This window comes from Podarcis erhardii (genome assembly GCF_964252035.2).
Source record: "Podarcis erhardii genome assembly, chromosome: 9".
In the NCBI taxonomy this organism is placed as follows: domain Eukaryota; kingdom Metazoa; phylum Chordata; class Lepidosauria; order Squamata; family Lacertidae; genus Podarcis; species Podarcis erhardii.
The window spans coordinates 39,027,834-39,054,472 of NC_138512.1; the positions used below are offsets into that span (position 1 = coordinate 39,027,834).

The 26,639-nt window shown below is 40.4% G+C and overlaps 1 protein-coding gene and 1 long non-coding RNA gene across 3 annotated transcripts in view; one reads left to right on the plus strand and one right to left on the minus strand.

The window, feature by feature from the left end:
• The window catches only part of PDGFC (platelet derived growth factor C), a 103,839-nt gene that overhangs the window by 51,493 nt on the left and 25,707 nt on the right, over positions 1 to 26,639 (plus strand). The window contains exons 2-3 of the mRNA XM_081875465.1: positions 4,154 to 4,349; positions 24,633 to 24,813. Of these exons, the coding sequence (XP_081731591.1) occupies positions 4,154 to 4,349; positions 24,633 to 24,813 (377 nt within the window). The remainder of the gene's footprint in view (positions 1 to 4,153; positions 4,350 to 24,632; positions 24,814 to 26,639) is intronic.
• Positions 161 to 19,080, minus strand: LOC309349496. 2 transcript variants are annotated; one of them, XR_014159971.1, is made up of 3 exons: positions 18,894 to 19,080; positions 3,508 to 3,724; positions 161 to 349 (listed from the first exon to the last, which is right to left on the minus strand). It is a non-coding gene; the product is annotated as an uncharacterized lncRNA (long non-coding RNA). The 2 variants fall into 2 exon arrangements; XR_014159972.1 differs by lacking the exon at positions 161 to 349 and adding an exon at positions 357 to 1,424.

Here is a 26,639-nt window from a genome sequence, read left to right on the forward strand (position 1 = left end):
ATCCTGAAGTAATTTATTTCCACAGGGGCCTTAGTGGTTTATTTTCTTTTTCATATATCCACACTACTTCAGTGAAACTGAGGTTGGATCACACATGCAAATATGATCTGTTATTTATTTATTTAATTTCTATTTATTTATTAAGAACTTATATGCCCCCTTCACCAAAAGACCACAAAGTTGGATTACAACATAATAAACAGCAAAGGGCAGAACACAAGAACTTAAAAAACAAAACAAAAACATTTTAGTACAGCTCATAATAAAAGCAGCAGCATCAAACTATCCATAAATTACTCAGTCACAGTTTCCTTCTTCCAGCAGTCTGCTGGAAGACATGAATCTTCACCTGGTGCCAAAACAAAACAAAACAATGATGTGGCTAGGTACACCACAGTAGGGAGAACATTCCATAGAACTAGAAGCACCACTAAATAGGGCACCTGTACTTTTCATCCTACTCAAGGACCCTTAGTTGGGCTTCTCCACAGACTTTAAGGCATGGGGGAGGTTGGTACCAGAGCTCTAAGCATCAATGTAAGCATCTTCAGTGGGCACAGAAAAATGGCAACCAGTGAAATTCTGTTAAAATGGAACTTGTATGTGTTTTGTCTGTAACTCCCATAACCTCTGTGGCCCCCACATTTTGCCCTAGTTGTAATTATACCAGAGTATCTTAAAGGGAAACCTTGTGTTGGCTTACTCAACACAATGAATTGCTGCTCACTGAGATTTCTTTCTAAAGGCTCCTTCACATGTGGATGTAAATTCATCACTATTTGATGGCATGCCTGTATGAACAGGACCTTGATACTACTTAGGTTAACCAAGGATATATATGCAATAGTGACAGGTGAACTGCCCCAGGATCAGTTGAGATTGACAGGAGTAATTACAACTAAAAGCAGAGAATGCTTAGGAAGAAGTTCTCATTTTCATTGAGACTTGTAAATTGGTTTTATAGTTGATGAGCCCCTATATTATCTTTAACTGGTGATGGTTGTTCGTACAGGAGGGTGGTGTTCATGTGTGCATGTCTCCCTCTTTCCTTCTTCCTGGCACCTAGAATCCTGTAAGAAAACATTCCTGGCACCAGAAGGTCTAGGAAGTGTAGCTTTTCCAGGGTACATGGCGTACGCAGAGGAGTTTTTCCTCTTTCCGTGCACACATTATTACAGGAGTTGCTTCAAAGCAGCTACAAGGTGGGGGAAATAATTCTTGTATTGGAGTCCACTTGGAGGCTTAGTATCTTTTCATTGCATTAGTTACCAAGTCTGTATTCTGAGCCAAGGAATTACAAAACTCAGCAGCATTCTTAATTTGCACCAGACAATTTTCATATGATGTGTTCCAATAAATATTGCAGGTAGTTTGTGCAGGGGTCAAAAAACCATATATGCCTTTTCTCAATTAATGTTTCATTTCTGGAAAAATTAATACTAAATTAGTACTTAATACAGAAATAAGTTTAGCTTTATTAGTTTTCCTGAGTTTCACTTTAAGGTTTTAATACTAATAATATAATAATAATAATAATTTATTATTTGTACCCTGCCCATCTGGCTGGGTTTCCCCAGCCACTCTGGGTGGCTTCCAACAAAGATGAAAGATATACTAAAATGTCACATATTAAAAACTTCCCTGAACAGGGCTGCCTTCAGATGTCTTCTGAATTTCAGGTAGATGTTTATCGCTTTGACATCTGATGGAAGGGTGTTCCACAGGGCAGGCGCCACTACCGAGAAGGCCCTCTGCCTGGTTCCCTGTAACTTGGCCTATCGCAGTGAGGGAACTGCCAGAAGGCCCTCGGAGCTGGACCTCAGTGTCCGGGCAGAACGATGGGGGAGGAGACGCTCCTTCAGATATACTGGACTGAGGGCCGTTTAGGGCTTTAAAGGTCAGCACCAACACTTTTAATTGTGCTCGGAAACATACTGGGAGCCAATGTAGGTCTTTCAAGACCGGTGTTATATGGTCTCGGCGGCCGCCCCCAGTCACCAGTCTAGCTGCCGCATTCTGGATTAGTTGTAGTTTCTGAGTCACCTTCAAAGGTAACCCCATGTAGAGTGCATTGCAGTAGTCCAAGTGGGAGATAACCAGAGCATGCACCACTCTGGCGAGACAGTCCGCAGGCTGATAGGGTCTCAGCCTACGTACCAGATGGAGGTGGTAAACAGCTGCCCTGGACACAGATTTGACCTGTGCCTCCATGGACAGCTGTGAGTCCAAAATGACTCCCAGGCTGTGCACCTGGTCCTTCAGGGGCACAGTTACCCCATTCAGGACCAGGGAATCCTCCACACCTGCCCGCCTCCTGTCCCCCCAAAACAGTACTTCTGTCTTGTCAGGATTCAACCTCAATCTGTTAGCCGCCATCCATCCTCCAACCGCTTCCAGACACTCACACAGGACCTTCACCGCCTTCACTGGTTCTGATTTAAAAGAGAGGTAGAGCTGGGTATCATCCCGCATACTGATGAACACCCATACTTATACTTAAGTTGCATATAATCCTCTGTAAATGTGTTCAATGCCATACAAGTTCTAATGGTCAGGCTACACTCCTCACAATTATTTCTGATAATCCCAGATGGTTTCAAAACACCCAGATGTGTATTACCAGTGATGACAAGCCTGACCTATTATTCTATCATCCTGGATCAAGTTGTGGCCTGGGGCTAATTCACAGCCATAAGTATGCCATCAAAGCTATTGTAAGACTGTTCAATCATTGAGCTGGCAAAAGATGAATTTGATGCTGCATTTTTCTGACCAAGAGGTAAAGTAGCTCCTTGGATTTCTGACCTAGGAATGACTGCCTTTTTGTTATAGATTATCTGTAACCAAGTAACATAAATATGCTGACATGTTATGTCAGCTGAGGCAGATATATGAATCAGTAGAGATGTTGCTTTTTATTTCTCTCAGTGTAATTTTATGCTTCATGTTAACTAAAAAAATAAAATAATGAAAGGTAAGTAAAACTTTGCATTCTGGTCTTGTCAAGTGAGAGTACGATAACCCTTTTTGAGAGAGTGCTGTGGTTAGAGATTGGAGGTTGACAATGTCATAACTAAATGCCAGAGTTAAGAATTCTTAAATTGACTATTCCTGATACCAATAACCACTGAAACAAATAATTACTATTCCTGACACCAAATATCACTGGATCAGCTCAGATGTAACAATCCCATTCTGATATATCTTGTTGGCCAGGAAGAAGCTATGTCATCTGATCCTGATTTCATATCCTAAGGAACCCTAACATTATTGTGTCTTGCTGTGTAGGTCATACATAGGAAATTAAAATAGCTGCAGTATCATGGTCACAGACCAGGAATCCTCAGGTGCAAAGTCCAACAATTAAGGCAGCTGGAGATTGATCTATTCCCTAATCTGTCCCATGTAGAGCTGTGATAAGAAAGGATACCACTGAGACACCACTGAGGCAACTTGCATGTTCTGTCTCAGCTGCAAGATCACTAACCGTGGTCCTGAAACCCTTACCTTGGTCTCTCTCCAAAGTGCTGATCTTGTTTTTCCTCACCACCCTGACTGCCTGGATCCTTAGGACTGTTGACCTCCTTGCTGCTTTGGCCATCACCCATCTGTAGTGGTGGGCATCTCCATGGAACAGAACAGCAGGTTGACATGGAAACAAATGTTCTCTCAAATAACCCAAATAACCCAAATTGCTTAGAATTTCTTCGTACTACTAAATTAACTGAGTAGAGACAGAAAACATAATTTATTTGATGATCAGCACTGTTATCTGAATATTATAGTTTCTTTACCATGTAAATATTAGTATTTGCATTTTTGTTTTCGGTAATATATCCCCATCTTTTAAGAAACAAAGGGAGAAGTTTTCTATTTCTGTCTATTTTATACGTGGTAATGCCATCTTTAATTCTAAAAACAGTGGGACTTGTTCTGAGCATCCAGGAGAAATTTGAACTTAATTCTCAAGCAGCATCTTAAACCTATTTTGAAAGTGGGAAATTGATATGGTTTGGTGTCTACAAGTGAAAAGAAAAATTCAAAATCCCATTAAGTGCATCTAAAGGAGTTTTCTGGATCATCTTGTTCAGTGTATTCTTCATTTTACAAATCATTGATGCTTCTATTTTTTGTGTATTTCTTTTTGTTATAGGAGTACAAGAACCACAACATGAGAAGATTATTACAGTGTCTGCTAATGGAAGTATTCATAGCCCAAAGTTCCCATATACTTATCCCCGTAACACAGTACTGGTGTGGCGATTAGTAGCAGTTGAGGAGAATGTGTTGATACAGCTCACTTTTGATGAAAGGTTTGGGCTTGAGGACCCAGAAGATGACATATGCAAGTAAGTTACTATTGCTGAGTTCATATAAGCCTATTAGAAGTGGTGATGGATGGCGTACTACAAACTTTGCCCTCAACAATGGTCTGCCATTTCAAATTTTTAATTAGACCTCTACACCCTGCATAGCGTCTACAAACCTTTATGTATATAAACCCAGGGCCATATTTTTTTTTTAAAAAAAACCAACACAATAATATCTGTTGGCATTTGTGGGTAACTTTCGATTCTACAGAGCATTGATATAACCTTCACAGTGGGGTTAAAATTGCTTACGTATACAATTATCCTTTCTTGCAGAACATGTGAAGTCAAAGAGTTAAATATGTTGTTATGTACTTTGGGGAATAACCTGATTATTCAGCAGACCTACTGGTTTAATGAGATTACTCATCAGTGTTATTTCAGATAGCTGTGTACCATTAAAATTAAATTATTGCTGAGGAAATGATTAACACCTTTGAAAAAGTTCTGTAGTGCATCACATTACACAGTAGGTACATAAAACCTCTGAATAGTTAAAAATTTAGATAACTGGAAGAGTGACTGATATATAATTCAAATGACTGTGTGCTACAGACACAATGAATTCACATCATCCATATTTTCAGATTATCCCTGATGCGAGAAAATGGGTACTCCTGTATTGTTTACACACCTGCTTATAAGTAAATCTATAAATTGCTAAATGCCCTTTGATGAAATATCCACAGCTTATATATGAAAGAGACTTGCAACTGGGTGCAATTCAAAAAGAATTATATACATATCAATTCCATTTATATCAAGGTTACTAAATCATGCACCACCTTTAATGGATTTGTGCATATTGTACCTGAATCATTTAAACAGAAAAGGATGCAGATAAATATGGGTTAGTGTTTTCTTTCTTTCACACACACTGTCTTAGGTTTAAATTAGTAAACCAGTGGTTAGGACTGAAATACGCTGTACAAGTGCACTGCAATCTAAGACTCTGCATGCCTAATGTAATGGGGGGAAAGCTTAAAAATAATAGTAATCTGATTACACCTTTAATTCTCTACCCCGAAAGTCAGTCACTGCTCATATTTACAATGTGCATAAGTATAAAAACAGAGGGTACTGAGGCCCCTTGTGAGAGAAGGCATCTGTTTCATAGGGTAAGCACCTTATGAATAATTTGACAGTTTGCACCTGGAGTTATGGGCTGCACTTATATAGATCTGGCATAATTCAAAATCCATTTAACATGGGACATTGGTAGTACATATCATGAATTCATCTCAAAGGACACCTGTGCACAAAATCTCCACCCTAATACTGCACAGAAAAATTGGGAGGACCATTTCACTTAATTTTGGGGGAGAGGGGTGTAATTCAACAGTTTCTTGTGAATGGGGCCAGTGGCGTAGCGTGGGGGGTGCAAGGGGGGCCGGCCGCACCGGGCGCAACATGGGGGGGGGCGCTCGCCACCTCCAGAGTTGCCGAAGAGCCTCGGGCGCAGAGTTTAACTCTGAGCTGCCTGTGATGTGGAGGGCACGACTGTTCCGCAGGGGGCGTGGCGTGGATCTGTACCGTTTGCCGCTTTGATCTGGCGCCTTTTGCGGAGAGCACAAGACGGGCACGTCGCTTTGCGGGAGCCGAGGAGAGGCACCTGGTTCAGTCCCGCGGGGCGCGCTTCTCTTGCGAGCCCCCCCCAGCCGCCTCCCGCTGCCCACGCCGCACTTCTCCGCCCCCGCCCCTTCTCCTCATTGTCAGCAGCCGTCTGTGTCTGATTTGAGAGGAGAACAGAGGCGAGGGGAGGCGGCTGCAGCCAGCGACCACCCTCCGCCTCCCACCCTGGGGCTACCAGAAGCCCCCCCCCGGCTTCGGCTGGGGACAGAGAGCGCGCCTGCTCTTCCCTGCGCGCCGCTGCCCCATTGGAAGGGCGGCGGAGGAGCTGCAAGCCGGGGTGCGCGCCATGAGCCTCAGCCTTGGAGTTCAGGGGCCAGTGGTGGAAGCAGGGCCAGTGGTGGAAGTGCGGCGCTTTCCCCGGGTTGCTGGGCGCGGGGAGCCCTCGGGGCGCGGGAAGAGGCAGCGCTCCTGGCTGCAGGTCCGAGGCCTGGCTGCTGCCCGCCTCTCGCGGCGGGAGGGAGTTGCGCTGCCGCCGCCGCCGCCCGCAAGGAGCCAGCCACTCGCTGCCCGCGAGGCTCCTCTCTGGCCGGCCTGCCAGCTGGGCTCATCCTCCTTGCCAGTGCAGGCAGCGGGCTCTGCTTCCGGGGGACCTCCCGGGGGAGCGCAGCAAAGGGCGCCCTTCTCAGCCTCCCCAGCAAAGGGGCACAAGCAAAGGGCACGTCCCGGCGCCGTGGTCGTGCCCTTTGCTCCGCTGCGAGCCACGCTGCCGCTCGCCTTCGCCTTTCACAACAGCCCCGCAGGGTAGCCCAGGCTGCGAGGTCAACCCAGTGAGAACTCTCCGAGGCTTCTCTCGGGCCCCAGACCAGCCCTCCAGCGCCGCCACGGCCGGTCTCTTGAGTCCGTTGCCAGGCCACGGAGGGCCAGCAGCCAAGCCTGACAAGCGCAGAATATAGAGGCTTGGTAGGGGGAGGGCGCCACGGCGTGGGGCGCAAATTACTTTCCTTGCCCCGGGTTAGGGGGCGCAAATTACTTCCCTTGCCCTGGGTTAGGGGGCGCAAATTACTTGCCTTGCCCCGGGTGCTGACAACCCACGCTACGCCGCTGAATGGGGCCCACTGTTTTTTCTTCCTTCCTTCCTTAGAAGTGTTCTTTCTTTTTTATTTAAGTGTCTTCTTTTTCTGTTGTGCTTCTGCTGCAAGTGACAGTAATAGCAACTGGGTTAGCAGTCTAACTGCCATTTTGCATTCACTGCTATGCCACAGACCTCGATTGCATTGCTTGTGAGTTGATGGGACATAATGTGGTGGCCACACATACACAGATGGTGCAGAATATCAAGTGAAAATTCTGCAAAATGGTCTTCTTGCTCCACTTCATTTCTGCATCATTCATCAGCTAGGGTGGAAAAAGTGGTCATTAATGCTTCCTTTCCCAATCAAATTGCAAAAGTGTGTTCTCATAATAGGGTAGGCCAGAAAAGGAATAGAAAAACTGAAAAAATGACAAATATAGATGCCCTTGATAGATCAGAAGTGGTTTATTCATTTTATTTACATTTATAGTCCACATTTACTCTAATGAGTTCAAAGTGCTCTTTATCTTCACAACAATCCTAATTAAACTCTGAGCTGTTGACGAGCCCAAGATCACACAGTGAGCCTCTCGTTTGAGTGGACATTTCAACCTGGGGGTCCCTGTTGGCTGCCCAAAGCAGCATTCCCATATGCTTCTTGGAATTTAGTGAAAATATATTCCTATCAACTGTGAGTGAAAGTTCTTGGTTAATATAAAAATTATATAGGTTCTTGATCACTTGTCACCATGAGACAAGATGGGCTTGAAGCAGGTGCACAGCACTTCTTTCTTTCCACTGAACCACATTCAGTAAGACACAGAGCACATGAGAGTCAAGGAAATTATTTCAGACTTTGAGTCTAGGAAAATTCCCCTCTTTGATGCTACTTCAAAGAGTGTTTTGTGGTCCTTAGCCAATTTTTGTAAAGACATGTAATAAAACCAAAGTTGGAAGATTGGTCCAGTGAATGACATCAGTATCCACAATAATATCTTTGATGTCTGTACAGTATGGAAGATTCCATTTTATTAAGTTTTTTTCCCTTTTTAAAATTTAAAATGCTGATAAACCTCTCCCATAGATTACGTTGGTCACTTTATAGAAGCACAATATAAAATCAGTCATATTGTAGTCACTGTAATCATCACATTCTTTTTGTAGGCTTGAATTTTCCCCTTCTAGTTCCAGGAGCATGCCTGAAACTCATTCATCACAGTATTCACTGTCTTCAGTTTTCTTTTTCCGTAACTCTCCATGTGAGGAAAATGAGACTGAATGCAATTAAAAGTACAAGATATTTGGATAATTGACTAAGAAAAACATGATATATTTTGGAATTGATTATTGATTTGTGTGTTCCACTGAAAACAAGTGATACCTGGAAAAGATAACCTCAGCGAAAGAAATATGTTAGAATCATTGGGTAACCGAATCAATATATAGGAGAAGAAGGCTGATAGAAAATGATGCAGGTGGACTGGCTTATAAAGGTTTTTCTACCAGTAAAAAGAGAGAGAGAGAGAGAGAGAGTTTAGCTTGTTTAACAATAGTACAAGCAGTGCTTTTTTCCACTTTAAAAATAGGTGCCGGTATTCACCATGAAGTTGTTACAGTACGTACCACACTTTTTAACAACAAAAAGAGGTGCCAGTACTGCATACCCTTGAGTACCCGCTGAAAAAAAATCACTGAGCACAAGGAATAAGTTCAATGTCAGGAGGTCAAGTGAATGGCTAGCAGCTAAGAGTAGTATTGGAGTAGACCAGTGGCTCAAATGCTCTGTGCCTTATGCTTATTTTGCTTGTGCCATGTTGCATTCAGCACTACTGCACTGGCCATTGCAATAGCAGTGCATGTTGTCTGATGGTTTTGCCTGTTTGCCCAGCAGAGGATGCCATTGCAACTACCAGAGCTGTATAATAATGGGGTCTAAGATGTGTAGAGAGTCTTGACTTTAAAAAAATGAGAAATTGCAGCATAAAGGAAATTAGAAAGCACTAATGTAGAAAATTCAGATGATGGAAAAGAGCTGCAGGAAAAATATTTGCATTGAGCATTCTGAATAACCTGTCGTTGGGAAAGAGAGAGCCATTTATTCCTGTTTCTGGCAGTCATGAAATGGTCATTTTAGAAATTACGTCACCTTATTACCAATTCATTTTAATAATTGGTTTATAAAATGATCAAGAGTGCTTCTGGAGCTGCTTCTCATCCTTGAATAGTGACACAAATATTTCAGACAGAAACAATAGCAACTACGTTACTTTCCTTTGAAGTATGTACTTACACAGTGGAAAGTTATTTGCTTAGCTATGGAGTTCATTGAATGAGTACTATGGAGTTGTGAGTTATGATAAACATAATAAATAGACTAAACATTGGGATATCTGAGGGCTCACTGTAGCAAAGGATTATAAAAAACATATGAGCTAAGCCTTTCATGCTGAATACATCAGTGTATATCTGAGAATCTTAACAAGATCTTAAATTGGAAAGCCAGAGTTCTCTCTTCTTGTTGATTGAGCAAAGTTAGTAACCCCTATCTATTATTTCCCACCTATTTTCCAGGGTGTGGCATCTTTTACATGCTTGTGAGACACAGCTTTCTGGAGTCCCTCTTAAGTTATCTCTCTTACGGTTGCACCACAAGCAGGAATAAGGAAGGATGAGGTAGCTGGAGTCTACTTGGTGTTTTGCTAAGTATAAGCCATCTCAACCTCTGAGCGGTGCGAGACACCAGGGGTTCCAGGCACTTACATAGGGTACGTGTTTCATTTGGAATCAGATGCAGTGGAGACTGTGGTATCTTTATGATATATAGTTTATTTACACATATTTACAACCTAAGCCTACAGTGGAGGGATTCACAGCATTAACACCACAAGTGGGTCTTGCTTCTCCCATAGCCACAGCCTTCCAACAGGAATCAGGCATGGTTCTGTCTCCCAGCTGCACAGCCTGCTGCCTGCCAGCTGACCTTCTAGCTCACACAACTCAGCTCTGGCTTTGGCTTTCTAAGTACCAGGTGGTTGAGGGAGGTGGGCCCACTGTGGCACAGACCCACTTAACAACCCATACTTAGGCCATTACCTTACCAGAAAGCTAGTCTGGCTATTGCAGGAATCAAATCTGTGGGAATTCAGGAATTAGAAGAGGCCAAGGCATATAGCCTACTCCCCCCCCCCCAAAAAAAACCCCTCTTAACAATTTGTTAGGAGGCATTCATCGTTACTGAACAATGAAGTCATATTTGCACTTCCTCTCTGTTACTTAAAAGAAGAAAAATGGCTGTAAAGGAAAAGCCTTTGGTGAGCTACGTCATCAAGCTTTTAGAAAGTCTTCAGTAAAGGTAAAGGTAAAGGATCCCTGACAGTTAAGTTCAGTCGCAAATGACTCTGGGGTTGCAGCGCTCATCTCGCTTAATTGGCCAAGGGAGCCAATGTTTGTCCGCAGACAGTTTTTCCAGGTCATGTGGCCAGCATGACTAAGCCGCTTCTGGCGAAACCAAAGCAGTGCACGGAAATGCCATTTACCTTCCCGCTGGAGTGGTACCCATTTATCTACTTGCACTTGATGTGCTTTTGAACTGCTAGGTTGGCAGGCGCAGGGACCGAGCAACAGGAGCTCACCCTGTCGCGGGGATTCGAGCTGCCGACCTTCTGATCGGCAATCCCTAGGCACAGTGGTTTAGGCCACAGCGCCACCCATGTCCCTTAAGTATGCAATATCAACTGGATAATCTCTCTATATATGCTTGTTTATACTCTCAAATAATTTTAATAGGTCAGTAAGATAGGACGTACCCTTGCAGGAGGCATCCTCGCTGTGCTGCAGCAAGACCGGTTATTCTACGTGCTTCAGAATTCTATTATTTTCCCTGAACAGATGTTAAGCCAACCAACTTGGGATTTCCTGGCTCACCCTTAGATCAGTTTTTTAAATTAAAAAAATGGTGTTGCAATAGCTACTTTCCAGTCCTGAGATATGGAGACTGATTTTAGGGACAATTTTTTTTTGGAGGGGGGGTGTATCTCCAGACTGTCAATATTCATGCACATACGGAAACTTTAGATTTAAACAATTAAAGTGGATGCAAGCACTGTTACCATAGCACAACAAACCCATTTAAAAAAAGGAGGAGGAGACTTTGGGCAGTTTAGAAAGTGAAAGTGAAATGCATTGAAACAGATGAATAACCAGAAAACATGTAAACGCACCACAAGCAAATCAGGATGAATTCTCATTGTCATACTACTGCCCTGTACAAAAAAAAAATAAAAAAAAAATTATCAGGAGAAATGTTCAGTAAAAACCATAGTGAGTTGAACCCCTATGTTAGCTTTGTGCAAGAAAATCAGGGTGAAAGCAGAATAAACAGCTCATGTGGAGCAGCCCTTAGAAGTACAGAAAGTTCAAATTTGACGACTATCTTTAAGAACTCTTGGGTGCTATCTGGACCCAGTGATTTGTTATTTTTTATAATTTGTCTCTCGTCATCATTATTTGCCTCAGTTCCTCAAATCACTACTTGAGAAAGTTAAGTTAGGCTTCTGCAATCTCTGATTTCTCCCTTAGCACACTTTTTTGTTTCCTGTATTTTGAAGGAGTAGATCCATGATTGGCTTTTCTAGGGAGGAATATTCAGCACAGCACTATTATAATCATTCCACTGGTGCAAGCACTAGGGCTGGGTGATATATTGATATATCATCCAAAACTGGTTTGAAGTACATATCGTAATATTGGTTTCATGATTTTTGACCTGGCAATATATTGCATATCATAATGTGTGTGTGTGTGTGTGTGTGTGTGTGTGTGTGTGTGTGTATACACATGTTTAGTTGAATCCCAAGTGCTTCTGTTTTTCTAAAGCCAATCCTCTGGATTGGGAAATTCAGGTTTCTTGATCGAAATTGTACATCCCTACCAGACATACAACTCTCCATTGCTGTGAATAAATAATGCCAGTAAAACTATCAAACCCATATGCTGTGGTAGCCTTTTCAACTATGGGCTCCGTTGTCTACATCTCATCTGTGGCAACTGCTGTATGTCCCAGGTGTGTAGGTGAAGAGCTAATGACACATCTGATAAAATGTATAAAAGTCATAATAGAAGATGCTCATAGCCAAGAGTGATGAAGGCGAATATTCTTTGCCTGAAGAAAAGATTAAGTGTTAACATACTGCCAGCTTTCAGTTACTGAAAAGGATTCCAGAGAGTGAGTGCCTTTATCCATGGATAAAAGAAAATAAAGCAATGATATTTAGAGTGCAGGATGTAGACATATATTAAGGATTAAAGAATGTGTCCTGATTACAATAGTAGTTTAGTAATAGAATAAGATGCTCAAGGAGATTATGGAATTCACTTCTTTGAAGATTCCCAAAAAGTTAGGAAGGTATTTCTCAATGTATTTCTCATGGGTCTCTGTTTGATTGTCTCCTAGACCCATTCAGCTCTAATTCTTTAATTTTGATTTTTATCTGGATTTTTAAAATGGAAAAAGGGCTGTTTCATGTATTATATTCTCCATATGAAGTCTGCCAAAAACTGCTTTCATGTGGCAGTGCTCCATGTAGGGTTATAACATTTATTAGCCCCTTACAGCATATGCTGTCTTGATTGATGTTTTATACCAGCAGCTACCAAGACATTTTATTAGATTTAGGGACCAACTATCCTGGGATTTGGAGAATACCATGTGTCTGCTTCGAAGTGGTGGTTCTCCCCCACCCCCTTGTATGATTCTCCTAGTCATATGCAGATAAAAGTAAGATTAGATTTGTATAGTATCTGCAGCAAAGGGTTAGTTTGAAAGCACAACCTAGGAATCAAAGGACAATGTTTTTGGTAGCTTCATATGTATAATACCTGATTAGAATGGATTACGTGAGTGCCAGTCCAATATTTAGACTGAGTTAATTCATCTAATATTTTGTTATATTTAATGAACTCTTCATAGAATGTCCATTTTAATGTGTGGGAATATTTAAACAATAAACTACTGCTTGATTGTAATGAAGCCTCAAAGTGTAGTAAGAGTATTACATATGCCTTTGAGAAATGATTTTCAAAGGATCTCATGTTGGGATTGTCATGAATGAAGTGGCCCTTCAATGCCTAGGAAAAGATGAGGGGGTTTATAACCAACTTTCCATATACTGCTTTTTAAAGTTTTTTTTTTAAAAAGATATAGTTTCAGACAGCCTCCCTCCATGTTGTTAGTGTTTAATCATTGTATTCTGCTAACCTAGCAGTTCCAAAGCATACCAGTGCAAACAGATAAATAGGTACCACTGTGGCGGGAAGGTAAACGGCATTTCCATGTGCTCTGGCTTCCGTCACGGTGTTCCGTTGTGCCAGAAACGGTTTAGTCATGTTGGCCACATGACTTGGAAAGCTGTCTGTGGGCAAAGGCCGGCTCCCTCAGCCTTAAGCGACATGAACGCCGCACCCGATCGTCACCTTTGACTGGATTTAACCATCCAGGGGTCCTTTATCTTTTACCTTTACCTAATCAGTGTTCAAATTTCAAAAGAGTCCCTTTGATGTTTTTAGAATCTTCTGGATGAAGATGTTTAGTTTCGGGGTTAGATTTATTTGGTAGGTCCTATGAATCAAGTTGTACACAGAGGTTTCATACTTTGCAAGCTGTGTACCAAGTTTGAAGTGGTAACATACATATAAAAAGTGGAAGATCGTGCAGTTTCCCAAACTTGGATCTCCAGCTGTTTTCCCATCATCCCTGACCATTGGTTCTGCTAGCTAGGGAAGATAGGGGTTGTAGTCCAAAAACAGCTGGAGACTCAAGTTTGGAAACCCTGAGCAGGGCTTTTGTGCATCTGGAACTCCCTGGAACTCAGTTCCATCACCTCTCAGGTGGCTGTGAGTTCGGCACTCCCTGATAGATTGGAGATTGGGATTCTTGGGATTCTTGATGGTGAGCCCTAATGGGGTTCTGGGGAGGAGACAGAAAATATTTCCTAAGTATCCAGGCCCCTACCTTTGTCATTAGTTAATTTTTAGTCCAGTCAATTTTGTGCTGATTTGTAATGCAGTCTTCATAACGTAATCAACTTTCCAATCCATAAACAAACAAGCAAAATTAAAAATGTCTATAAACAGAATTGAAACTTAAAGAAAAGATCACTTACATTTTCAGAAAGGTTAATTTTAGAGAGACATTTTAGTGACCCACTTACGTCACTGTCAATATTTAAAAGCTTGCTGCTCACAGCTGTGCCTTATTTATTTGAACAACTGTTCTCACAGCCAATGTAAGGTTAGCATCTAGGTCAGCAAGGGTTATACTGTGATAGGCTGCAGTTCTGTACTTATTTACCTGAGAGCAAGTCCCTCTGAACTTAATAGGGTTTCCCCCCCCCCCCTTATTTCTTATTTTTTAAAATTGTATCCTGCTCTTCACCGTGTAGGTTTGGAAGTAGTGTACTTCTGAGTAGACATGAATAGGATTGTACTGTTAGTGTTTTATTTTTTTTTACAGTATCTGCAGGATCTGTATCTGCAGATCTGGTTTGGATAATGTTTTATATTTCTTAAAACACATCACTCGAGTGTTCTCTGTTGAACAGCCCATTCAAATGAAGTAAACTAGTTTTCAGTATCAAAATATTTTGCTAAATGAACCTAATCCAAACTGTATTGCTTCTAAAATTGTTTCATGTTACTTTTGCTGACTTTGTTTTTAATAGGGTTATTTTCCCTTTGAAATGACTGGTGCACTCTCAGATCTTGTTTCTGTCAAGAGGATTCTGGGGAAAATTAATGTTGATAGAGCATTTTCCTTCTTGGTTACTAAAAGTAGCATGAGTGCAGCAAAGGGACAAAAACCCACACTCTATTCTGGGTTATGTATTTTAGTTGTACACTGCAAACCCGAACACGTAGGTCTGTAACCAAGAATTCAGGTGAATTCATAAATGGTGAAGGAAAGAGTTAAAAGCAAGCAGTTTCATAGAAAGAGCCATAATAAAAGCACACTATGTATGGGCTCTAGGGACGCGGGTGGCGCTGTGGGTAAAACCTCAGCGCCTAGGACTTGCCGATCGTATGGTCGGCAGTTCGAATCCCCGCGGCAGGGTGAGCTCCCGTCATTCGGTCCCAGCTCCTGCCCACCTAGCAGTTCGAAAGCACTCTTAAGTGCAAGTAGATAAATAGGTACCGCTTTATAGCGGGAAGGTAAATGGCGTTTCCGTGTGCTGCGCTGGTGCTGGCTCGCCACAGCAGCTTCGTCACGCTGGCCACGTGACCTGGAAATGTCTCCGGACAGCACTGGCCCCCGGCCTCTTAAGTGAGATGGGCGCACAACCCTAGAGTCGGACACAACTGGCCCGTACGGGCAGGGGTACCTTTACCTTTACCTATGTATGGGCTCTAGGCACAATTTATGCACATATTGGGCACTATATTTTCATTATAGTATAAATATCCTACCACGAGCAGATTTACCTCTAGAAGTAAGTTTGTTCTGCTGTTTAATTAGCATAAACAGCAGGCACCTAGTCCTAGAGACAGTTGTTTCCTGTCCCATTCCCAGGTCCCCCCCTTACTTTTCATTTCTTACAAACACTTCTCTTATTTCCAATATTCAGCACTGCTTTTCTAGTTGCATAGAACTATCATTGCTGTCTTCTTAATATAGTGACTATACTGGGGCAGGACTAAAATAATTTGGATGCTAGTAATGATGATCTTTCATAATGAAACATGGAGATATCCTTAACTAAAAGTTAATATGGAGTTGTTTGCTTTTCAGGGCCCCTGTTTGCACTGGAAATTTTCCTCATATGAATGTCTTTTAAAGGTTTATTTAATATGTGTCTGCATGGCATAAAGCCAGGAACTAGTTTAGTCATAAAAAAAAGTTCCAGTCTGGAATGTTAAATTTTGCACCAAATATTACGATATATTCAACATCAGATTTCAATAACAGCCTTCCCCCCAACCTGGTGCTTTCTGGATGTTTTGGGCCCAACTCCCATCAGCCCCAAGTAGCATGGCCAACAGCAGGGATAAATTATAATCCAAAACATTTGGAAGGCATGAGATTGAAGAAGACTAGGCACAATTCTCACTTTGGACATGAAAGTTCTTGGCCTCTGTCAGAAAGATGATGGATTTGACTGTCAGTGTGATTCAGCAGAGCCCTTTTATGCTCTTAACCCCCATTGCACGATTAATTAAATATTGATTTAATATATGGAATGTTTAGGCCAGCTTATTTAGTGGTCATTTTTGGTACTTGTGGGTGCAAGAGTACACCATAGGGAGCTAAGAAGATGCAGTGGCATATTAGATTTCTGTGTTATTTTTCCTCTTAAACTCAGGTTAAGTAATCTAAGAAAATAACAGTAGCTAGATTTATTTGATTTTAAAATATTTTCTAAGGCTGCTATGCTACACCGTGCCATGGGGGCAGAATATTGTGTAAATAGAAAATCTGTTCAATATGGAGTAAGGGTTTGGTGCTGTCGAATCATTTTTATTTTATTTCACAGAGGAGTCTGTATGAATTTATGCACATAATAAAATAATATTTAGAATGTCTAAACTCAAAACATGTCCTTCAGGTTATCTCTGCATCTGTAAAAGCAAGATGGTGGTGGTGGTGGTGGTGGTTGGATGTTGCTGTTTATGTACCTGGTGCTTTGCAAGGTACATGTTGTTTTACATGGTGCAGTGTTCTTGCTCTGAGGGGAATACAGTCTAAAAGCATATACGTACAAGGAAACTACAGTAAACAGAAGAAAAATATGTGACTTTTTAAACTGACTTTGGCTTAGTTACAATGGAGTTGGGTATATGTGGTTGTTCAAAAGAGTTTCTGGGGTTCAGGGATTTGAAGGAAGTAAGATTTGTGGTTTCTGGGTGGCAGTTCCTTTCCATTAAAGACAGCCATAGAGAGGCAGGATACCTCTAGATGGCTGCTCCCTGAGAGCCAGTGTGGTGTAGTGGTTAAGACTCATAATCTGGGGAACCGGGTTCGCATGTCCGCTCCTCCACATGCAGCTGCTGGGTGACCTTGGGCCGGTCACACTTCTCTGAAGTCTCTCAGCCCCACTCACCTCACAGAGTGTTTGTTGTGGGGGAGGAAGGGAAAGGAGAATGTTAGCCACTTTGAGACTCCTTTGGGTAGTGATAAAGCGGGATATCACATCCAAACTCTTCTTCTCTTCTGAATGGGTGTCTGGGCAGTTTTGGAGCTGATGAGGGCAAAGAAGCTGAACTTTAATCCAGATGAGAGACAGAGGTGTTGTACACTAGCAACCCAGAATAAGGGTGACATTATTGCCCCAAGCTTTCATGGATAGTACCTTTTTGCCTTTGGTGTAATAGAGTGAAGGAATTTGTCATTTGGATCCGATTCCATCCTCACTATCTGGTACAGTGGTACCTCGGGTTACAGACGCTTCAGGTTACAGACGCTTCAGGTTACAGACTCCGCTACCCCAGAAATAGTACCTCGGGTTAAGAACTTTGCTTCAGGATGAGAACAGAAATTGTGCAGCGGTGGCAGCGGGAGGCCCCATTAGCTAAAGTGGTGCTTCAGGTTAAGAACAGTTTCAGGTTAAGAACGAACCTCCAGAACAAATTAAGTACGTAACCAGAGGTTCCACTGTATTGTATTTATGAATATCCCTCAACTTTAAATAGGTGGGGATGAAGAAACTGTGGCCCTCCATATATTGTTGGACTGCTGCTCTCATAATTCCTAACCAGGCAGTGTTGACTGAGGATGATGGGAGTTTGAATCCAATACCTTGAGGGCCACAGATTCCCTACCCTTCGCCTTCGCGTAAATCATCCATGTTTGTTAATTTTACTTAATCCTGATCCTCTCAAGCATTCAGTTTCCCACTTTCATTCCTTGTTTGTACTGGTGTTGGTCTCTCTCATGGCTTGTTAAGATTTAATCTTCCTTTTAATGCAGTAATGCAGGACATAACTAAAAGCTTCCCAAACCCTAAATCACATTTACCTTATAACTGCCTACTTCCTTGTTCCTGTTTATTGCAGTGCACTTTCATTCCTGGGTCTGCCAAGGATGCTCATCCAAAAGGAATTATTTGCCTCAGGTGACTGGCTAAATGGAAGGCTGCTTTAAAAATGGGGGGGCGGGGCGGGATATCATGATGGTGTCATTGGTATTGAGGGCAATTCTCTACTTGGCAACTAGACAGAAATAACAAATAATACACTAACACTGCACATATTTTTTTTTTTAAAAAAGCTGAAATGTCAAACAGTTGCTTAAGGCTACAATTTTAAGTATATTTACTGGGAAGTAAATTGCTTTGAAATCAGTAGGACTTAATTCTGAGAAAACATGTGGATACAGAGGAGAGGGGGAGTGCAATAATGTAACAGTTGTTAGACCGTGAAAGACTCACTGGTAAGTTAGCAGATTGAAATGGTGCAAACCAAGCTCTTTTAATATGAATAGAGAATGTGCTGAAACATTTCAATTTGAGATGACAAAATGAAGTGGAATTTTGAGTTCATATTTGGTGTTACATAATGTATTTACATACTTATGATTGGTTGATAATGAATCACATTCTGAAGGGCAGATTATTTGCATGAATGACTAACATAATAGTTTCTGCTAAATTAGTTTGGGTTTCATTTTAATTTCATTTATACAAAGACAGAGGAAACAAATTACGTGAACTGAGTAAATTAGATATTAAGGCAAATTACCCAGACTTGAACTATGTGAAAGTGAATTTAATTAAGGTAAATTTTATTAGTATGAATCTGATATGAAGTCCTCAGAGATTGTAGATAATGAAGCAGGGTGTTTTTAAACGATCTGAATATTTGATTTTTAATAGTAAATTGGGATATCTTACCTTTAAAACATCACTGGTGTATAGTAGAGTTAGGAAGCTAACTGATTCTAACTTCCATAATTGATGTCACTAGCAAGAAGACCCACCTGACATGTGTCATTTAATTTAATAGTGGGGAACCCGTGGCCCTCCATCTATGGTTGAACTCAACTCCCACCAACTGTAACTAGCTTAGTCAAGGGTGATGGGTTTGTTGTTAAGCTTGTTCCTCACTAACCATAAGTTGTAGCTAATGTTTTGTGCTTGGTTACAGCTTATGGTTAAGGAAGTGAATGCTTAACTGCAATCCTGGATCAAACAATGTGCTAAGCTAAACCTTGGTTTGGTTGCTACATTGCACTGAACTAAAAGTACTGGGGAGGAACAAAGCAACTGTGGTGCCTTCTATGCATCCTTTTGGCAACTATTGTAGCCAAGTTGGTGCCAGAGGTAATGCTCTGTTTGGACCACATCAGCGAGGCCTTGTCATCTGGGCAGCCCAGGACCTCCCTACACTCTGCCCAGTCTTGCATTTCAGGGAAGTTACTTTGGTGCTGCTAATGCAGCAGTTTGACTTCAACCCCAGAGGTGCACTCCATTATTTCTTGATACAGAGAGATGCCAACAACAACTGCTAAATGATTGGCTCTGTATTTCATTTCATTTCACTTTTAATTTTCATGCTGCCTTTCTATATTACTATATACAAGGCAGTTCTGATAGTACAGTCCTACACAAAGTATAGGTTGGACCATAATGTCTTTTTAGCTAAATATGTCTACTCAGAAGTAAATTCCATTGAAGTCCTAGTGAAGTGTGCCAGGAGCAGCAACCTAGATGAAGTAGTTATATGGCCTTTTATTACACCAACTCTGTGCTTTGAGGCAGAGTTTTCAAATTATTAAACTGGGATGAACCTAAATATAGTTTCTGTTCTATCTGAACATAGCTTTGGATGTAAACAATTCTATTATATGTGAGTTCCTGTGTTTTATATCCATTAGCTTCTTTTTAAGTTCATAGAAGGTTAATGTTACACAATGCATATTGAACTGCAAGCCAAGGTAAGCAGTCTGTCCCAACAGATTTAACAAATGAAAACCATGTTTTAAAAAATGAAATAAATAAAATTCAAGGTTGGAGGAAAGTTTATATCTTAGAAAAGTACTTTTAATGGTTCATCATTTGATTTAAGTTTTATGAGACAGAGGAAGGTTCTTGAGAGACATTGAGGCATTTTTGATAATTTCCATGCTATGGAGAAATAGTTTCTTCTCAGGTGATCAGTCAAGCAAACCTATTCCTTGGCAGCAGCAACAAATACAATATAAGAAGCTCTCCTTATATTGTCTCTCTTAGCAGAAGGGGAAATAAAGTGATGAACTTGAAATTATTCTATAGCATATTAGCAACCTCATACCTAACATTGTTTGGGAATTCTAAGAAACCAAAAAAATCAGTGCAGTTTTGAAAGGTTCGGTCCACCATCTTGATTCAAAATGATATCAAATTAAATCCAAACGTAGACAAAACCTGCTTTTTGAACTCAGGAAAATTCATTCAAAATTTGGCTACAATGTGTTGTGTCTAAATGCATAGTGAACGTACAAAGAAACAACTTTTCGAAATATGTACTAGACAATGACATATATTGATTGATGCACTCAACCCTGCATTCACTATACATTTTCATTATATAAAATAAGCTACAGGATAATGCAATAAAGAATTTACCACTTACTGCTGATTGACAAGTCTCTGTCTCTTGATTACTATGTATTTTTTGACTACGTCTGTTGTTCTGACCAGTCATATCTAGCTTCTATGCTGTGCTTTAACCAGCATCACAGGGTTTCTGTAAACACCTGAGCACCTTTGCAATTTCACCTGATTCATGATCTTTCACAGCAGCTTAGATTTCAGTCAGCATGTGCAGTACGAGGAGAGTTGTGGTGGACATCTGATTCAGTTGGCAGGCTGTCAAAATACATTTAGCGAATGGGCAAAGTGCCACTTAATACTGTAAATGCATTTTCTTGTGAAATAGACAGTTCATGTCTTACATCATATCATTCAGTGTGTGCAGCACACTAACCACATTGAAGAGCAAAAATCTTGAAAACCTTACTGTGAGATTTTTGCCCTTCAGTTGTTACTAAGGACATACATATGGACCAGAGTTTTAGTAAGGTTGTGCAATGTGGGTTTTCTAGGAATTATTCCTTGTCTGCTCCTCCAGTTGAGTCTTGAGGACCAATCAGGCTTGAATGGGTGGAGCTGATGGAAGGGTGCAATGGATACTTGTAGTATCCTAATTTTTGGAGGTGCCAGCTACCACAAGTAAAAGTTTTTTTTCTTTTAATTTTATTTTCATTCTCACTGTTAGTTACAGAGAGCACAACAGTCACTTTAATTTATGTACCACAGAGTTTAAAATAGAAATATTCAGCTGTATGGCTTGGTCATCTGTAGGAATGAGTTAGAGACCTGATTTGGTTTGCATTTAAATACAAATCTACCTGATTCACACTTTCCAAAACAATGAGAATCAAAACACAGCCATTTGTACTTCTCTGAATTTTGCAGTGTAGTTCTCCTGCCAAGTAACATGTACTATAAGGTATATGTTAGGGTAAAGTATGCATTAAAGTGCATATAATTGGCAAAAATAGCATGCACTTATTAGAAAACAGTTGCATTTAAAATATTAAAATGTGTAAATTAGGGGGAAATGCACTAAAATACTGATGAACTACTTTCATGAGGAATACACACACACACAAACTCATGATGAAATATTGAGAACTGAACTTAAGTTTGGGAAAATGAGAAACTGAAGGAACCCAAAATTTACAAATTTACCAGGCCATTAAAAACATGATCCCTCCCCCTGCAAAATTCTGCAGTTCATGGTAGTGTACCCCCAGGATGAAAAACTATCAAGAGTTCAAAAGCAGCTGCTTAGCATGCTTTTGTTTCATTGTTCTTAACTGATGGACACTCTGGGAGGCACTTTTGACAGGGTAGACCTAGTATCTTTTTTAGAGCTTTATTAAGGCAAAACCAGAAGCATAAATGTGCTTAATGACAAAAAACACTGTGCTTATAATTTAAAAAAACAGACTTGTTTGTAAAATATGAAAGAAAAATAAATCCTTTGTAAGTTCCCAAGAATAAGTCTGAGAAGTAGTCATTATAAGCCACTTAGTTATACATGTACTGTATCATGTTGCTGTGAGAAACTCACATTTGATTAGCCAATAAAGCAGGTTTAGTAAATCCTTTAAATGCTGATTTGGACTGTGCAATACAATACCAGTGGGTATATTACAGGGATTACAAAGTCTCTGAAATGATCACCTGGGGACATGTGGGGTTCTCTTGTCAGTGATAGTTCATTTCACTTCGTGTGTCAGGTGTTCTGTCATATCACTTTTCCATTTCCCTGGACTTTTATTGATTCAATGTGTGTTTGATCTCTACATGCTACTTTGAAAAGCAGATTTGCAATGAATAAAGAACAATAATTTACATGGATAATCAAAAACTATTTTTGCCAGTAGTGTTGTAAGTCAGGCAAAGACTAGCTCGTGAGCCAGTTTTGCATATTTAACAGTTCTCAACTTTCTTTTTGCTTGACAATATACTTTGCTATCTTTTCTTATTTGAGTTATTCATGTTTTATGTCCTGTAATCTGTATTGTTGAAATTAATAGTGTTAATAGTATAATGAGAGGCACATTTGTCATGCATAACATTAATCTATATTTACAATATTTTAGTTAATCACTATTTTCAAATCAATACATTCATTTTCTTGCAATTTTCAAAAGAAAACTTTTGCCAGACATCTGTAATCTTTGAAGAAATATTACATTAACTTGCTAGGATTCAGAGTTCTCCTTTGTTCATGTAAAGGGTAGGGGTGATTTCCACCAGCTGTACCCCCTCTTCATAGCTAAAATGATTCCCAAGGACGTTCCAATATTCAGGAGTAGATTTTTGGCATATGTAGAAGGCACAAATGTGAACCCTATTCCATTGGTGGAATAAACGTGAGGACCAAAGCTACTGTGTCCTATGTATATAGGGAACAAAGGTGTGTTTTCAAGTCATTGTACCCCACCTTCTGTAGCCCTCAGAACTACCACTATTTTGAAAACACTGGTGTCGTTTATTAAATCAAAAATAATACTATTTAAAAAATGGAGTTTAAAAGATTTACTAAGTATTTCTGCTTCCTAGAACTCTGGGACGCAGCTCTTGTGCCTTTTCCACATTGCATCCTTTGCAAAATGCAAAGGGTGAGAAGGGCAAGTCTCTTGAAATTGCAGGGTGTGAGGCACAACTAATAACTGCTGATTGCTATTGCGCTTCATTTCACGTTAATTGCAATGGAACTAGGAACACAGGAAACTGCTTTATACCAAGTCAGACTATTGTCTATGTAGTCAACTACTCTAATTCAGGTGGAGGTATTTCCAGTCCTACTACCTGAGATCCTTTTCCAGGTGGAGTTGTGTAAATTGAGCCTTGGACTTTGAGTATGCAAAGCATCTACTCGACCATCCCCACATGCTGTGGCAGAATTCCTTTGTCTTATCTAATATTGTTCTGCAAGTCTTTTCCTTCTCTTTGGAAGACAGAAAACACAAAAATGGAATCCTCAGTTTAGTTGCATTTGATTTATTCAGAGTTGTTTAAAAACAAAATTACAGCTTTGCTTACTAAGTTTTTAAAAATAACTCAAGGCAGTTTACAAAATACAAATATTAAAACAACCAAGAACAAATCAATTAAAAGAATCTAAGCTACAATCAGCAGAGGAAAAGATAAACTACAAACATAAGCAAAAACAAAACAAAAAAGCCAGAATAAATAACAGGGTAAATATCCATAATGCTAGCCATAACAAAAACAAGGCTAAACTAAAGACAGAAGCAAATTCAGTTTAACAGAGTCACCCAAAAGTGTCAGCATTTCATCTGGTACTAAAACTGTGTAGCAGTTGAGCACAAATCCTGTGGACAGCATTGCACATCTGGAGGATGCACATGTAGCAATATTTCTAGTGTTGAAAGCAGGGCATGAGGTGACGCAACAAGGTGCCCCAAGCCATCTAAGGCCCTTTAATGGAAACCTGAAACAAGCAGGTAGCTAATGTAGAACAACAACAACAACAACAACAAATGGGCTGATGTGCTCTAACCCAACCAAGCAGCTCTAGCCAACGACTTGGCAGCAGAAATGTGTACAAGTTCCAAGTTTATGGGCACTTTTCAGTAGTGGACCCCACAGTAGCTAGGACCACACAGTAATAAAGCATGGAGGTGATTAAAGCCTGTATGGTGATTAAAGCCAGTGTGGTGTAGTGGTTAAGAGCAGTAGACTCGTAATCTGGGGAACCAGGTTCGCGTCTCCGCTCCTCCACATGCAGCTGCTGGGTGACCTTGGACCAGTCACACTTCTCTGAAGTCTCTCAGCTCCACTCACCTCACAGAGTGTTTGTTGTGGGGGAGGAAGGGAAAGGAGAATGTTAGCCACTTTGAGACTCCTTCGGGTAGTGATAAAGCAGGATATCAAATCCAAACTCTTCTTTTCTTCTGTATGACTCTGGTGAGATAAGATCCAACTTTCCCAGGAAAGTGGAGTAGTGTGTTTTATTGTTAGCTTATGTATTTCTTCTTATGTAATTCTGTTGTATAAAGATTCTATAGAAAGTAAATCACTGAGTAAACAGTGTATATTTTTTCATTGTAGATATGACTTTGTAGAAGTTCAAGAGCCCAGTGATGGCACTATTTTAGGACGGTGGTGCGGCTCCACTACTGTTCCAGGAAAACAGATTTCCAAAGGAAACCAGATCAGAATACGATTCGTTTCTGATGAATATTTTCCTTCTGAACCTGGATTCTGTATCCATTATACTCTCCTCGTACCAGTAAGTATTTCCCGCCCCCCTCTTGTATTTCTAGCTCTTAGACTTCCAAGATGTAATGATAAAGAAAAATAATAATAAGTGTAACAATACAACGTTATATGCTGTATAATGTTTCTTGTAATCCGTTTAGAAGTGCTTCTGCCTCAGGAATGGGGCAGAAGCTGGAGTAACTTTACAAGGAAGGACTTGAATGAAAGAACAACAACATTTGAGAACTGCTGTAAAGATAAAATTTTTAAGAACAGAGCAATCAAAAAATGGAAGGAGGAGGGAAAATGAATGGCAGGCAAACTACCTTTTCCTATCCGCCACTGGACTCATGTTAGCAGAGCAAAAAATTAGGTTGTGTGTGTGTGATGCTCTGCAGTCTAGGTTTTTAATTTTTTGAGAGCCAGTTTCACTGAAAGGGTGTAAACTACAGTATCTCCAGCCTGCTATGCTCCCCATTCCAGGGAGAACTATGAATCTTTCTCTAGGCATGGCTCTAGAACGCATCCTCTTTGTTCTCTCCACCCTGTCCAAAGTCAGACCTCCAACAGTAGAGGGGAACTGGTGGTGGACCTTTCTATAGCTTCACATAGCAGGCATCTTACACTGGATCTCTGTTTCAGAGGGCAGACCCATCTCTCTCTGAGAGGATCTGATGGATCCTATGGCCTCTGGGATATGCACCCCACACAGGAACCACAGAATTATGATTAAAGAGAGCTGAAGTGTGTTTGAAACATTTTTTTCATTTTAAATTTTTACAAACATTTTAGACAAAAGGAACAAAATTATTTCAAATTTAATTTGACTTTCCTCCTCTCCCTTCAGCGTTTATTTATTTCACATCTTTTTATTGCTGCATATCCAATTCAAATATATTTATACATTTTCCTTTATCCCCTTAATTATTCTTTACTGCGCATGTTTATATCAATCCTGCTAATGTTTTAATTTATTTACAATATGTCCTTAAATAATCAATAAACTTTCCCCAGTCTATTTTTAAAAGTCTTCTTGATTTCTTATTCTTCCAGTGAGTTTTGCCATTTCTGCATATTCCATTAATTTTAGTTGCCAATCTTCCTTAGTCGGAACTGTTTCTTCCTTCCATCTTTGGGCATAAATCATTTGAGCAGCTGTGGTAGCATACATAAACAATCTCTCCCCCCCCCCCGCTGTTTAATAGGTACATCCCCACCCATTATACCTAAAAGAAAAGTTTTTGGTTTTCTCACAGAATGAATCTTTAACATTTTCTTCAACTCATTATAAAGTGTTTGAAACATATTTTGTGGTGGGCGTGTAAAAAAGTTAAAGAGTACTGGGAAATGATTTATGATGAGATGAAAAAAATGTTTAAAATAACTTCCCCAAAAAGCCCAGAGGCATTCTTGTTAGGATTAGTTCAGTCAGAAGTTCCCAAGTGTTAGAAAGACTTATTTATGTATGCAACAATAGTAGCTCTCGTTTTGTTAGCCCAAAAATGGAAAGTGAGGGAGGTCCCTTGTAAGGAGGACTAGCCACTTAAGATGATAGAATATACAGAAATAGCAGGTCTAATGTACAGAATAAGAGAGCAAGAAGAACATGTATTTAAAGAGTGGGAATCTTTTGTTGAGTATGTGGAAAACAACTGTACACAGTTGGAAATGCTGGCAGCATTAAGATAAATCTTACTGTTTAATTAATATTTGAGTGTTGTACAATTGGAGAATTGACTAAAATGGTTATATTAAAATATGCAGGTGTAATAGACAAACAAAATGAACCATGGAAGGGGAATGAGGGAAGTCATTGAATATATGGTATTATGTAAAATGTTTATTTTGAAATGTTAA